Source organism: Geotrypetes seraphini, chromosome 4 (genome assembly GCF_902459505.1).
Source record: "Geotrypetes seraphini chromosome 4, aGeoSer1.1, whole genome shotgun sequence".
NCBI classification, from domain to species: domain Eukaryota; kingdom Metazoa; phylum Chordata; class Amphibia; order Gymnophiona; family Dermophiidae; genus Geotrypetes; species Geotrypetes seraphini.
The window spans coordinates 130846991-130861008 of NC_047087.1; the positions used below are offsets into that span (position 1 = coordinate 130846991).

The 14018-nt window shown below is 45.6% G+C and overlaps 1 protein-coding gene across 1 annotated transcript in view; it reads left to right on the top strand.

The window, feature by feature from the left end:
• The first annotated feature begins 203 nt into the window (after positions 1-203).
• FAM3B (FAM3 metabolism regulating signaling molecule B) overlaps positions 204-14018 on the top strand; it is a 141328-nt gene continuing 127513 nt past the window's right edge. Inside the window, exon 1 of the mRNA XM_033940392.1 lies at positions 204-303. Within this exon, the coding sequence (XP_033796283.1) occupies positions 228-303 (76 nt within the window). The 5' untranslated portion in view covers positions 204-227. The remainder of the gene's footprint in view (positions 304-14018) is intronic.

A 14018-nucleotide genomic window follows, 5' to 3' on the forward strand; every position in this document is an offset into this window, starting at 1 on the left:
TTAACATCAATCGGTATATATTATATTCACATTATTGATTCTTTTTTTTACCCTATTATGTAATATGTTCTATATATTCATCAGGATTCTTATGTCCTAATTTCAACCCTACCTGTTACCATTTTTCTTTTGGTATTTGATTGTGTTTTGTATCTATTTCTTAATATTTTCAATAAAAAGAAGCTTTCCAGATGGAAGAAGAGCTCCAGACACGATGGCTTTATTGGATGGTATCACCAGAAAGTGTGTTTGGATTGTGCTGCTTGTCTGTGGAGAAAGTATTATACACTGCAGCCTCTCAAGGTGAGCCCTGTATATTTTTATAGGGAATAATTCCTACAAAAATGGTTTTCATGCTGTTATGTTCATTAGTTATATATATACATACAATTTAGTCAGTGCCACTTTTAAAATATCATGTGAAGAGTGAGAAATGGGATACATTTGTGAGAGGGGCTAATAATTGCAGTGTGTTACACCCCCTACCCCAGTCACCCTTAAGTAAAGAATGACATGGGGACATATTTGTCTACGTCCCAGCAGGAACTCAATTTCCTCGTCCCATCCCCATGAGTTTTGTCACTGTCCCTGTCCCATTCCTGTAAGCTCTGCCATAACTGCGTCCAACACCGTATATGAAAAAGGACATAGTAATACTCGAAAGGGTCCAGAGAAGAGCAACAAAAATGGTTAAGGGGCTGGGGGAGTTGCTGTACAACGAGAGGCTAGAGAAACTAGGCCTCTTCTCCCTTGAAAAGAGAAGACTAGAGGGAACATGATCGGGAATTGACTTAGTAGAGACAGAGAGATTGTTCACCCTCTCCAAGGTGAGAATGAGAGGGAACTCACTAAAGTTAAAAGGGAAAAGATTCCATAGAAACGTAAGGAAGTTCTTCTTCACCCAGAGAGTGGTGGAGGTCTAGAACCCTCTTCCGGTGAAAGCACCCTTCAGGGATTCAAGAGAAGGTTGGATAAGTTCCTACTGGAACAGAACATACGCAAGTAAGGCTAGACTCAAACAGGACACTGGTCTTTGACCTAAGGGCCGCCGTGTGAGCGGATTGCTGGGCATGATGGACCACTGGTCTGACGCAGCAGCGGCAAATCTTATGTTCTTAAGTGTTTTTGGGCTTGTGCAGATGAGGACAGAGCTTGCAGGAATGGGACAGGATAACTCGCCGGGACGGGAAAATGAGTTCCCGTGGGGATGGGGAAAAATTTGTCCCCATGTCATTCTCTACCTTTAAGGAGCAGTACAGACTTAAGCCAATGTTTCTCACTTGTGCAGTGTATACTGGGAATAGGGAAAGGCACTACAGGTACAGTCATGTCTTCAGAAATGGGTGGGTATGGTGCAAAGAGAACCTCTCTGTGGCAGCTTAGGCTGTTGGACTTGCTATATTAAGCAAATAAAATGCAACCCATGCTATATTTAGCACAGAATGATTTATGACACTTAAACAAGTGCAGTTGAACAAAGGTCAGGATGACAAAATGTCAAGGGGAGGTTTGCAAAAGCTATGCTGTATGAGGTGCTTGAACAAGCCCATTCAGTCAGAGGGCTAGATTCACTAAGCAAACCGATCGTATACCAAACGGTTTGCGACCCTGACCCTGGCCGATCCGATTCCTATCTGCGCATGCAAATGAGGGTAAATGGCATGCAAAGTAGGAAGGACGCAATTCACTAAACTTTTCAAGGAACACCGACTGGGCCGGCCGATTTAAAAAGAAGCAACTGGTGGGGAGCAGTCACTCACGACCTTTCCTGCTCTCTGCCGACTTCTCCTGTCCTTTTCAGCCCGACTTTCAGCCCCGACTCTCCTCGCCCTGTCCTGCCCTTTTCAGCCCAACATCGGCCCCGACTCTCCTCTCACCACCCTGCGCCCTGGCTCGCCGCCCTGACTCCGCAGTGCTAGACCGTGGTTTTAACTCATGGGTTTAAAGCAGGTTAAAACCACGGGCTTGCGAAGTAGTAGTAAAAAAAAAAACAGAAAAAAGCAGCTTGCAGCTCCGTAAGCATGCGCAGACCATCTACAGATGGTGTGCGCATGCTTCAGGATCACTCATTAGCGATATGTGTGGTTGGTGGGAGGGGGGCGTTCCTCCAATCACCCCCATTTGCATGCTGAGCGTTGGTGAATTGGTCGGCCTGCCATGGTTCAGGCACAGAGAGGCAGGTTAGTGAATCTAGCCCATAGAGTTTTTTGGCTGCTTAGGAGTATTACCGTATATACTTAAATATAAGTCGATCTGACTATAAGTGAAACCCCTTTACCCCCACAAAAGGAGGAAAAATGGCTGACTCGAATATAAGTCGGGTGGCTTAATATTCAAGTACCCTGCCCTGTCAGGCTCTGCACCCAGACTCTTCCCTCCCTCCCCTGTCAGGCATTGCACCCAGCACCCTTCCTTCCCTCCCTCCTTCCCCTGTCAGGCACTGCACTCAGCTCCTTTCCTGTTAGGTACTGCACTCAACTCCCTTCCTGTCAGGCATTGCACCCAGACATTGCACCCATTGCACTCTTCCTATCAGGCATTGCACCCAGCCCCTTTCCTTCCAGCACCCTTCCTTCCCTCCCCTGTCAAACTCTGCATCATGCCCCCCTTCCTGCCCTAGCCTTATACCTCTACCGCCGATCCCCAGTGGAGGTGCAACATGCAGGAATGAACTTTCCAAGTTCCTGCCCCACTGTTAACAGGCTTCCGTGTCTTCAGCCGTGCTGAAAAACACGAGCAGGCACGCGATTCGGCGCTGCTGCTCAGTGCTGAGCGGCTTCCTTAATGGCTCCCACGAATTCTCGTGGGCTTTTTTGGCCCCATAATCCTCGGTTTATATTCGAGTATATACTGTATATTTGTTCACATACATCTCAGGACAGTAATAGCAAAACATATACTAAATTAAAAGCCGATTTTGTTGGCTTGGACATGAAAGAATGATAAAAACAAAAGAATAGATCGAGAAACTACAACAAGCCTGCAAACAGCAAAAGAAAAATCTGACTTGAGAAATAGTGTGTGTGGAGTGAGGGGTTCAGTGGAAAGGAAAACTGCGAGGTCAAGTACCTCAAACATACCATAAGTATTCAGATTGGAATTGCCTTGGGCAAACCTTTGTGGATGGGCTCCTCTCCCTATCCAGCAGCATAATTTACTTACCCGCTCCCCTCAGCCACTATCTGGCAAATGAAAGCAACATAAAGGCATGATGAAGCCACTGTCTAGGCCAGTGGTCTCAAATTTGTGACCCGGGGATCCCATGTGGCTCGCCAGGTACTATTTTGAGGCCCTCATTATGTTTATCATAAACACAAAAATAAAATAAAACAGTTTCTTGATCAAATGTCTCTTTAGCTATAAATTACAATATTATTATTAAGAATTAGCCAAAAGGAAAGAATTATAAACTATAAAGTTTTACTTCATGCAAAATTGTCATTTCTTTAATAATTGATCTTATATCAAGTTTTACTTCCAAAGATATTACACTGGGGGCACTATGGACATGGGAAGGAGGAATTGGGGGCACTAGGGACACAGGACAGAGGCACTGGGGGCACTAGGGATACAGGACAGAGGCACTGGGGGCAATAGGGACACAGGACAGGCACTGGGGGCACTAGGGACATGGGAAGGAGGCACTGGGGCACTATGGACATGGGAAGGAGGCACTGGGGGCACTAAGGACACTGAACAGAGACACTGGGGGCACTAAGGACACAGGACAGAGGCATTGGGGGCACAGTTCCTCCTGCACTTCCCCCGACATGCATGTTTCAACTAGAAACTTTTCTTCAGGAGCGAGGTAAACGTTTTTGGGAGCAAATTGCAAATTGGTAAATTGCTCCCACAAACGTTTACCTCGCTCCTGAAGAAAAGTTTCTAGTTGAAACATGCATGTCGGGGGAAGTGCAGGAGGAACTGTCTACTGTTAAGATAAGTGACGGGTTCCCTATAATCACAGCGCTAATAGGAATATGAAAACTATTAGGCTTGAGTTATATATAAAAAAACAATTGATACATCGTTTTAAAAAAAAATCCAAACACATGAAAGAAAAGAAAAAATACAGAATGAAATAAAGTCAATGAAGTTATTAAATCTGGACTGATGTAGAATAAAGTAACCGGCAGTGTGGTGCCTAGTTACAAACAGAAGGTCCATACAAATGTCTTAAATTGATATAAATAACATTGGTTGAAGAGTAATATTTTTGTAATATCTTTGGAAGTAAAACTTGATATAAGATCAATTAACTGAGTAATCAACAGGTGATAATTATTGGGTTGTACATTAAGATTTCTTTAATAAGACATTAACTATTTTTTCTAAGGCTCTCCAAGTACCTATAAATCCAAAATGTGGTCCTGCAAAGGGTTTGAGTTTGAGACCACTGGTCTAGGCTGCCCTGTTCAAGGCTCTGCCAGTCCTGCCCCTCATAAACAGGAAGATTATGTTAGAAGGAGGGCAGCTCCAAGCCCATGCTCCAAGTCTTTCTGCTGCTTTTATTTCACCAGGAAGCAGCAGGCCTGGTGTGTGTGGGTTGGCAGGAGAGGGGGAGGCAGTTAGAATTATGAAAGCTGTTGGACCAAGAGAGGAGAGGTGAGGAAGCTGCTGGTCAGAAGTGGGACCTGTGGTCAGGATAGTTTTTACACAGTGGTTTTTATTTATTTATTTAAAATTATTTATAATCTGCCTATCCACAAATCTAAGCAGGGAACAAAATCACATACAAAATCATGATAAAAAATACAAACAAGTACAAAACAAACAGGTACTAAACAAGATAAAACAGCAAAAAACCTGCTCAAACTCATACTGTCTTTCTAGGAAAAAAAGATGGTGTTACTTAAATGGGGCTGTTGTGGGACAGGGTAATTATCCATAGCTCTGATCACACAGTAGCCACACTCCCTGTTACCAGCAGCAGAGAATATAAAAGTTCCATATAATACAAATAATGAAAACTTTGCAAACACTGGATATACTCAGCAAAAATTGTTGCATTTAAATTATGTAGCCTGAAAAATAATAACCCTTGACTTTGTACACTGGGCAAAGATACTAAATTCAAATGCATAGTCTGTGCATCACAGTTTTCCTGACACAACACTGAATACAGAGCAGAACCAGGACTTTTCCCCATTGAATTCACCATACAAAATAAATGTCTGATTCTGATGTCATCTCAATAACAACTTATTCAAACGGTACTCGATTTTTATATATAAATGTTCTTGTAAGGATCACCAATCAAACTCTCACCAAGATATATACCAAGCTCAGTATATATCTCAGACTCCTCACCTCCAATATACAATCAGCATTCAGTGGTCCGATATGCCAGTGTAAAGCTTGCTAAGGGATGATAAGCCTTGAAAAAACCTTCTGTAGGTGAAACATGTTGGCTCTTATTTCCCTGAAAAGAAGACCACAATTAAAAGCTAAGTATCCTTGAAGTATGCTAGAAGGGTTGTTAAATTAAAATTTAAAAGTAAAGTTTGTCAATAAAAATTAATAGCGGCTCCAGTGAGGAGGTAGTACATAAAGCCTAGGGCAGTGAAAACTTTTGAGCCCAGGTGGCACTTCTGAGGAACTGGGGATTATATATTGGAGGTGAGGAGTTTGAGATATATACTGAGCTTGGTATATATCTTGGTGAGAGATCTCAATAACAACTACATAAATTGTCTCCAGCACTAGTTATCTTGTGATTTAATATAAAACTCTAGAAAAGTTACTCAGGACTTATGGACAAGTTTACCATTTCATAACTTGCAAAACTCATACAAGGAAAGGAAGTATCGTGAATACTGTAGTGAACCCTGAACATATTGTACATCAGCTGGGAAAACTGAACAAGTTGTATTACTATGGATCCCTCCTCAGACTCATGGAGGGGCATTTTTGATAAGACGCATAATTCTAAGGTTGGACATTTTGGGCAGGATGTCCACAAACCCAGGAGAAAAAAATGTCCATTCTCAAAGCTGCCTTATGTCTATCTTTTATTTTTGAAAATGACCTAGGTATAAGTTTTGGTCCTCAGGACATCTACCTTTTCTGGCCATTTTCAAAAATTAAAATGTCCATATGAAAAATGCACAACAGCAAGTTTTGTAGACGCAGCCAACTACTTTAACCGTGGCAGAGAAATCCCCATCAGCTGAGCCAGCAGGAATCCCCGAAACTGGCTCAGCTGATGCCACAATCAACTGATGGCAAGCCCTCAATGTGCTGTTCCCCCCCCCCCCCCCCATCTCTTGGTGGTGGAAGGACTGCTGCAGGGATCCCATTGCAAGTGCCAGAGGTCTTGCCCCTTTTTGGGTGTGTCATACCACCCTACATAAGGCATGTCTGTATGAAGCAAGGAAGAGTACTATAAACTATAGAGGGGCAAGGATAAACTGAAGACTGTGCATTTGCCACTTTATGGCTCCAGGACACCTGGAGATGATTGTTGCTACAAGTGAAAGAGGCTCCACTTCTTTGCTGGAGCATGTCATAATTATGCCAGGGACTCTCAACCCCCTCAATATGCAATTCTCTAGAGAAGAAAAAAATTGAAATAAATTTAAAGGGTGTGGCTGGGCCGGGCCCAGGTGAGTGGGAAAACCTGGCTTGGACCACAGGTAAGTTTTTCAGTGCACCTTTTCTATGGCTGGTGTAAGGAAAAACCCGGACACTGGATTTAATGTAAATAACTTCACCGGATTTATTATCAGGTAAAAGAAAGATTGCTCCAAAACATAAAGTGGTTTCTCACCGTCACCAGTTCTATAGTTCCTACCACTTAGCTCCAGTGCAGGATGTCTGTGCTTTAGTTAATGGATTGGAAAGACATTGTACTCAAGAATGTAAACAGGCTTTTCAGTCTCTCAGATTCCCCAAGTTTCCTGCCTTAGGGCTGCTGGCAGCTATTAGCTACAGTTCTTGCCAGCTCTGGCAGAGTACTACAGGTGCCAGTCCTTCTTCAGTCAATCTTCAGACAAAGAAGAGAAAAAATGTCCTCTCTGCTTAAGGTGACCATACGTACCATTTTCAACGGGACAGACCCGTTTTCGGACTGACCGTCCCGTTGTCCTGACCCACCACTTCGGGACACCGAAATGTCCCGTTTTCAGGGACAGAGTCCCGAAGCTGTGCGCGGGGACACCAGGACGGGTGATCACTTTCCCTCCCTGCCGCTCTGATTCTAACCATGGGCCGTCGCTGCTGCTTCTTCCTTTCTTCCCGACGTCAATTTTGACGTCAGAGAGGACATTCTGGGCCAGCCAATTGCTGCCTGGCTGGCCCGAACTTCCTCTCTGACGTCAAAATTGATGTCGGGAAGAAGGGAAGAAGCAGCGGTGGCGGCCCAGGGTTTGAATCGGCGCAGCAGGGAGGCAGACAGGTAGGCAGCGGCGGTACACGGGCGGACGGATGGGCGGTTTGAATCCGGAGGGGGGGTGTGAATCCGTGGGGGGGGGTTGAATCTGCAGGGAGGGTTGAATCGCTGGGGGGGGGTTGAATCAGGCACTGGAGGGAGGGAGGGAAGGAGGTAGGTAGGCAGGCAGGCAGGCTGGCTTCGGGGGAGGGACAAAGGCAAGGGAAGACATAGGAAGGAGGCACTGGGAGCACTATGGACATGGGAAGGAGGCACTGGGGACATTAGGGACACAGGACAGGCACTGGGGGCACTATGGACATGGGAAGGAGGCATTGGGGGAACTAAGGACATTGGACAGGCACTGGGGGCACTATGGACATGGGAAGGAGGCATTGGGGGCACTAGGGACACATGACAGAGGCACTGGGGGCACTAGGGATACAGGACAGAGGCACTGGGGGCAATAGGGACACAGGACAGGCACTGGGGGCACTAGGGACATGGGAAGGAGGCACTGGGGCACTATGGACATGGGAAGGAGGCATTGGGGGCACTAAGGACACTGAACAGAGACACTGGGGGCACTAAGGACACAGGACATTGGGGGCACAGGACAGGCACTGGGAGCACTATGGACATGGGAAGGAGGCCCTGGGGGCACTAGGGACACAGGACAGGCACTGGGGGCACTATGGACATGGGAAGGAGGCACTGGGAGCACTATGGACATGGGAAGGAGGCCCTGGGGGCACTAGGGACACAGGACAGGCACTGGGGGCACTATGGACATGGGAAGGAGGCACTGGGGCACTATGGACATGGGAAGGAGGCACTGGGGGCACTGAGGACACTGGACAGGCACTGGGGGCACTATGGACATAGGAAGGAAGGAGGGAGGGAATAGAAAGGGACAATTGTTGGGCCTGAGTGCGGAAAGAAAGAAGTGAAAGAAAGGATACACAGTCAGAAGGAAACACAACCAGAGACTCATGAAATCACTAGACAGCAAAGGTAGGAAAAATTATTTTATTTTTAATTTAGTGATCAAAACGTGGTCATAGCTAGAGGACATAGCTAGAGACTTCGGAGCTCTGGGAAAGAGGCTGAAGCAGACAGGAGCACAGGTAGTATTCTCTTCAATTCTTCCTGTTAGGGGCAGAGGAAGGGACAGGGACGAACGCATCCTGAAGACGAATGAGTGGCTACAACGATGGTGCCGGGAGATGAACTTCGGATTCCTGAATCACGGAGAGACACTGCAGGGACTACAGGGACCAGACGGACTCCACCTGACCAACAGAGGTAAGAATGTCTTCGGACACAGACTAGCCCGCCTACTTCGAAGGGCTTTAAACTAGGTAAGTCGGGGGTGGGTACCCACTTTTACACCGGAGCAGTAAGTAACTATCCTGATGTGGAGAACCAACACTACGCTTCTAAGTCTGAGGTAAGTACCCTTATTGCAAAAGAATTGCTAGGAGACACCTTGACTCAAATGGGAGGCTCACTACAGGAGGTTAGTAAACAGAAAGAGTGGAGAGCTATGTATGTTAACGCACACAGCCTAGGGAATAAATTTCTACAACTAGAAACAGAAATAGTTAATGCAGATCTAGACATAGTAGCAATATCCGAAACATGGTTCACAGACTCTCATGGGTGGGATATAACTATACCAGGGTACAACCTGATTCGACAAGACAGAGAGGGTAAGTTAGGAGGTGGGGTAGCACTATACATCAAAGAAAACATTAAGACAACCAGGATCACGGATGTCAAGTATACTGGGGAATCTATCTGGGTAAACCTGGCCAGAGGCGGAGAAAAATGCCTGTACCTTGGTGTGATATACAGACCTCCAAGACAATCGGAGGACAAGGACGCAGAACTAATTGAAGATATTGAGAATATCACCTTACGGGGGGAGGCTGTACTATTAGGAGACTTCAACATGCCTGATGTAGACTGGAACACACTATCAGCGACAACTTGTGATAGTAGGAGGATATTAACGTCCATGAAGGGAGTACGGCTCAAACAAATGGTACTAGAGCCCACTAGGGCCCAGGCCATCCTGGACCTGGTACTTACGAATGGGGAAAGCGTCTCAGAGGTCTCGGTGGGAGAGACGCTAGCCACCAGTGACCATAACATGGTATGGTTTAACCTTAAGAAAGGCTTTCCTAGATCACAAACAAAAACAAGGGTACTCAATTTCCGGGGCACTGACTTCGCACGCATGGGAGATTTCGTCTATCAGACGCTGCAGGTTCAAGAAGTAACTACTAATGTGGAGGCTATGTGGTCAACCTTGAAATCGATCCTTCATGAGGCAACTATCCGCTACATAAAATCGGTAACCAAACAACAAAGAAAAAAGAAACCCCAATGGTTCACAGATGAGGTATCGTGCCTCGTCAAGGAGAAGAAAAGAGCATTTCTCTCATACAAACGCACGGGGGAAAAAGAAGCAAACATTGAATACAGGAAAAAGTCTGCAGCGGTCAAAACAGCAGTCAGGGAGGCCAAAATTCGTATGGAAGAAACTCTAGCAAAGAACATCAAGAAAGGGGACAAATCCTTCTTCAGATACATTAGCGACAGGAAAAAGAACGCAAACGGGATAGTACGCCTTAGAACACCAGACGGGAATTTTGTAGAAACAGACTCCGATAAAGCCAAACTACTGAATGATTACTTCTGTTCAGTCTTTACCTGCGAAGCACCAGGGCACGGGCCTTGGCTAGCAGCAAAGCAAAGCATGGAAGACCCATTTCAGAAGTTTGAGTTCACACCAGCTGATGTTTACAAAGAACTGTCAAGACTCAAGGTGAACAAAGCCATGGGACCGGACAATCTGCACCCAAGAGTGCTCAGAGAGCTATGCGATGTTTTGGCGGAACCATTAGCAATACTCTTCAATCTCTCCCTAAATACGGGGAGAGTCCCCCTGGACTGGAAAACTGCCAACGTGGTTCCTCTGCACAAAAAGGGTTGCAGAGCGGAGGCCGCAAATTACAGACCAGTAAGTCTCACATCAATAGTGTGTAAACTCATGGAAACTCTACTTAAAGAGAAATTAGACACAATATTGGATGAGGGGAATCTGAGGGATCCCTGTCAACATGGATTCACTAGGGGCAGGTCATGCCAGTCCAATCTCATCAGCTTCTTTGATTGGGTGACAGGAAAGCTGGACTCGGGAGAGTCTCTGAACATAGTATACTTGGATTTCAGTAAAGCTTTTGACAGTGTCCCACACCGTAGACTATTAAACAAGATGAAATCGATGGGGTTAGGTGAGAAACTAACGGCGTGGGTCAACGATTGGCTGAGTGGAAGACTTCAGAAAGTGGTGGTCAATGGCACCCTCTCTGAGACATCGGAGGTGACTAGCGGTGTGCCTCAGGGCTCAGTCCTGGGACCATCCCTTTTTAACATATTCATAAGGGACTTGACCCGAGGGCTTCAGGGTAAAGTAGCGCTGTTCGCCGACGACGCCAAACTGTGTAATATAGTGGGTGGAAGCAATCCCACGGATGGTATGACGCAGGATCTGATCAAGTTGGAAAAATGGTCCACGACATGGCAGCTGGGCTTCAACGCTAAGAAGTGTAAGGTCATGCATCTCGGCAGCAGAAATCCATGCAGAACATACACCTTGAATGGAGAAACACTAGCTAGGACTTCAGAGGAACGGGACTTGGGAGTGATCATCAGTGCAGACATGAAGGCTGCCAAACAAGTGGAGAAGGCCTCATCCAAGGCGAGGCAAATGATGGGATGTATCAATAGAAGCTTCGTCAGCCGCAAACCTGAAGTCATAATGCCACTGTATAGAACCATGGTGAGACCTCATCTAGAGTACTGTGTGCAATTCTGGAGGCCACATTACCGTAAAGATGTGCTTCGAGCTGAGTCGGTCCAGCGAATGGCCACTAGGAAGGTCTCTGGACTCAAGGGTCTCTCATACGAGGAAAGACTGGGCAAATTGCAGCTGTACTCTCTAGAGGAGCGCAGGGAAAGAGGTGACATGATTGAGACTTTTAAGTACGTCACAGGTCGTGTCGAGGTAGAAAACGATATATTCCTTCCCAAGGGACCCTCGGTCACAAGGGGGCACCCGCTCAAACTCAGGGGAGGGAAATTTAGAGGTGACATCAGGAAGTATTTCTTCACAGAAAGAGTGGTAGATCACTGGAACAAACTTCCGACGCAGGTAATCAAGGCCACAAGCGTGCTCGACTTTAAGAATAAATGGGACATCCACATGGGATCCCTACGTGGGTCGAGCAGCACTCAGACTTAATGGGGTGGGTCAGTAGAGTGGGCAGACTTGATGGGCTGTAGCCCTTTTCTGCCGTCACCTTTCTATGTTTCTATGTTTCTATGTGTCAGTTTTGAGAATTTATATCTGCTGTCTATATTTTGCACTATATTTATCTATTTTTCTATAGTTACTGAGGTGACATTGCATATTTTAAAGTCATTTGCCTTGACATCTTTGAAACCCCCCCAAATATAAATGATAATTAACATTTTCTCTGCATATAGTGTGCTTTGTAGTTTTTTTTTAATTTTAGAAACATAGAAAGTGACGGCAGAAAAGGGCCAAGGCCCATCGAGTCTGCCCACTCCATTGACCCACCCCCCTAGTTAATTGCTCTCTGATGACCTTTTCCCTCAAAGAGATCCGACATGAGCATCCCAAATGATCTTAAAAACTTGCATGCTGCTGGCCTCAACCACCTGTACTGGGAGCCTATTCCAGCTGTCCACCACTCTTTCAGTGAAGAAGTACTTCCTGGTGTCGCCATGAAACTTCCCGCCCTTTATTTTCAGCGGGTGTCCTCTTGTGGCTGAGGGTCCCCTAAGAAGGAAAACATTATCTTCTACCTTGATGCGACCAGTGACATACTTAAACGTCTCAATCATGTCCCCTCTCTCTCTACGTTCCTCGAGAGAGTATAGCCGCAATTCGTTCAGCCTTTCTTCGTATGATAGATCTTTGAGCCCCGAGACCATCTTGGTGGCCATTCGCTGTACCGACTCGATTCTCAGCACATCTTTGCGGTAATGTGGCCTCCAGAATTGTACGCAGTACTCCAGATGAGGCCTCACCATGGTTCTGTACAAAGGCATTAGGACGTCGGGCTTCCGACTAACAAAACTTCTCCGGATACAACCCAGCATTTGCCTAGCCTTAGATGAAGCCTTCTCCACTTGTTTGGCTGTTTTCATGTCATCGCTGATGATCACCCCCAAATCCCGTTCTGCGGCAGACCTTGCTAAGGTTTCTCCATTCTCTATTTTCTCCATTTTAAGGTTACCATTATGAATTAATATGAAGATATTATGTGTACATGAAAAATGAATGGCAAAAATTGGGGGTGGGGCTAGGGTGGTATTGGGGGCGGGACTGAGAATTAATAGATGTCCCCTTTTGATGAAAAAAATAAATGGTCACCTTATCTCTGCCACTACTTCTTTTTTACTACCACTTCTGTCCCTTATACGGACTTTCACAGCTCTGCACTGCAGGCTGTGTGGAAGCAATCCTCCCTTCACTCTCAGTTGTTCAGGCATTCCCAAATGACCCCAAAGTCCAATATCTTTTTATGCTTTGAGGAACTTTCTAGTAAGGCTACAAATTTTTTCTCCCTCAGGCACTGTTGCCTTGATATTTCCTGCAGATTCAATTAGGCTCAGGCATCTCTGGGCAGAGGATTGACTTTTCTTGGAGGAAGGTAGTAACTTGTTATATTCAAATCACATCTCCATACCTTCCTCGAGCACAAGGAACTCTGGTTCATCCTCACTATCCCTCCCCCACCCTGTATTACTGTGGTTGTAGTTCATTAGATCTCCTGTTTCACTTTCCTCCTCCCATCCCCCTTCCTGGGTGCTTGGGACAGATTCAAAGCAGGATTCTTCCTGGCTTGAGCTAACTTCTAGCACTACCTCCCAAGGCTTATATGGGGTATTACCATACCTCTCTGAAAGGAATATTCCTGCCCTTCCTTCCTGACCTGGAGCAAAACTGCATTATTGATAAAGGAAGTTTTCTGGGCTGCTCCTCATGTGCTGTGTCCTGCCTCTCCTGATAGAGTCAGCTGGAGTTAATTTATTCACCTGCAGTCCAACTTGAAGCTGATGTGCCTGCAGAGTTTTGGGGTTAACTCCACCCCCCTCTGTGTTGATCTTGTGTTTCTCTATAGCTCTGGGAAAGGAATAATAGGGGATAGACTGTGTTTTCTGTGCCCTCCCTAACTGAATACCTGGCTGTGACATCACCTGCCTTCTCTCCATATTCCCTGGCTTTACAACAACTGGGCTTTTGGTAGGATGTACAGGCTTATTTTTAGGGATTGCAGGTTTGAGGGCTGTATTTTTGTCTAGGCTAGCAGTCTTATTAGCCATGACAGGAGCTTCCCTGTCACAAGGGGCATTGAAATCCTTTCTCTTCAAAGATGCTTTTGAACAATAATCATTTTCATATCTAGTCTCCTTTCTGACATCCGTTATTGCCTCTGTAATACTACTCATTTTTTTTTATGTTCAAAGTTTTTATTGTAAGTTTTGAAATACAAAAACAGAAAAATATAACAAACTTCAAGGTGTTCAGTTACAATACATTAGTCCAGTA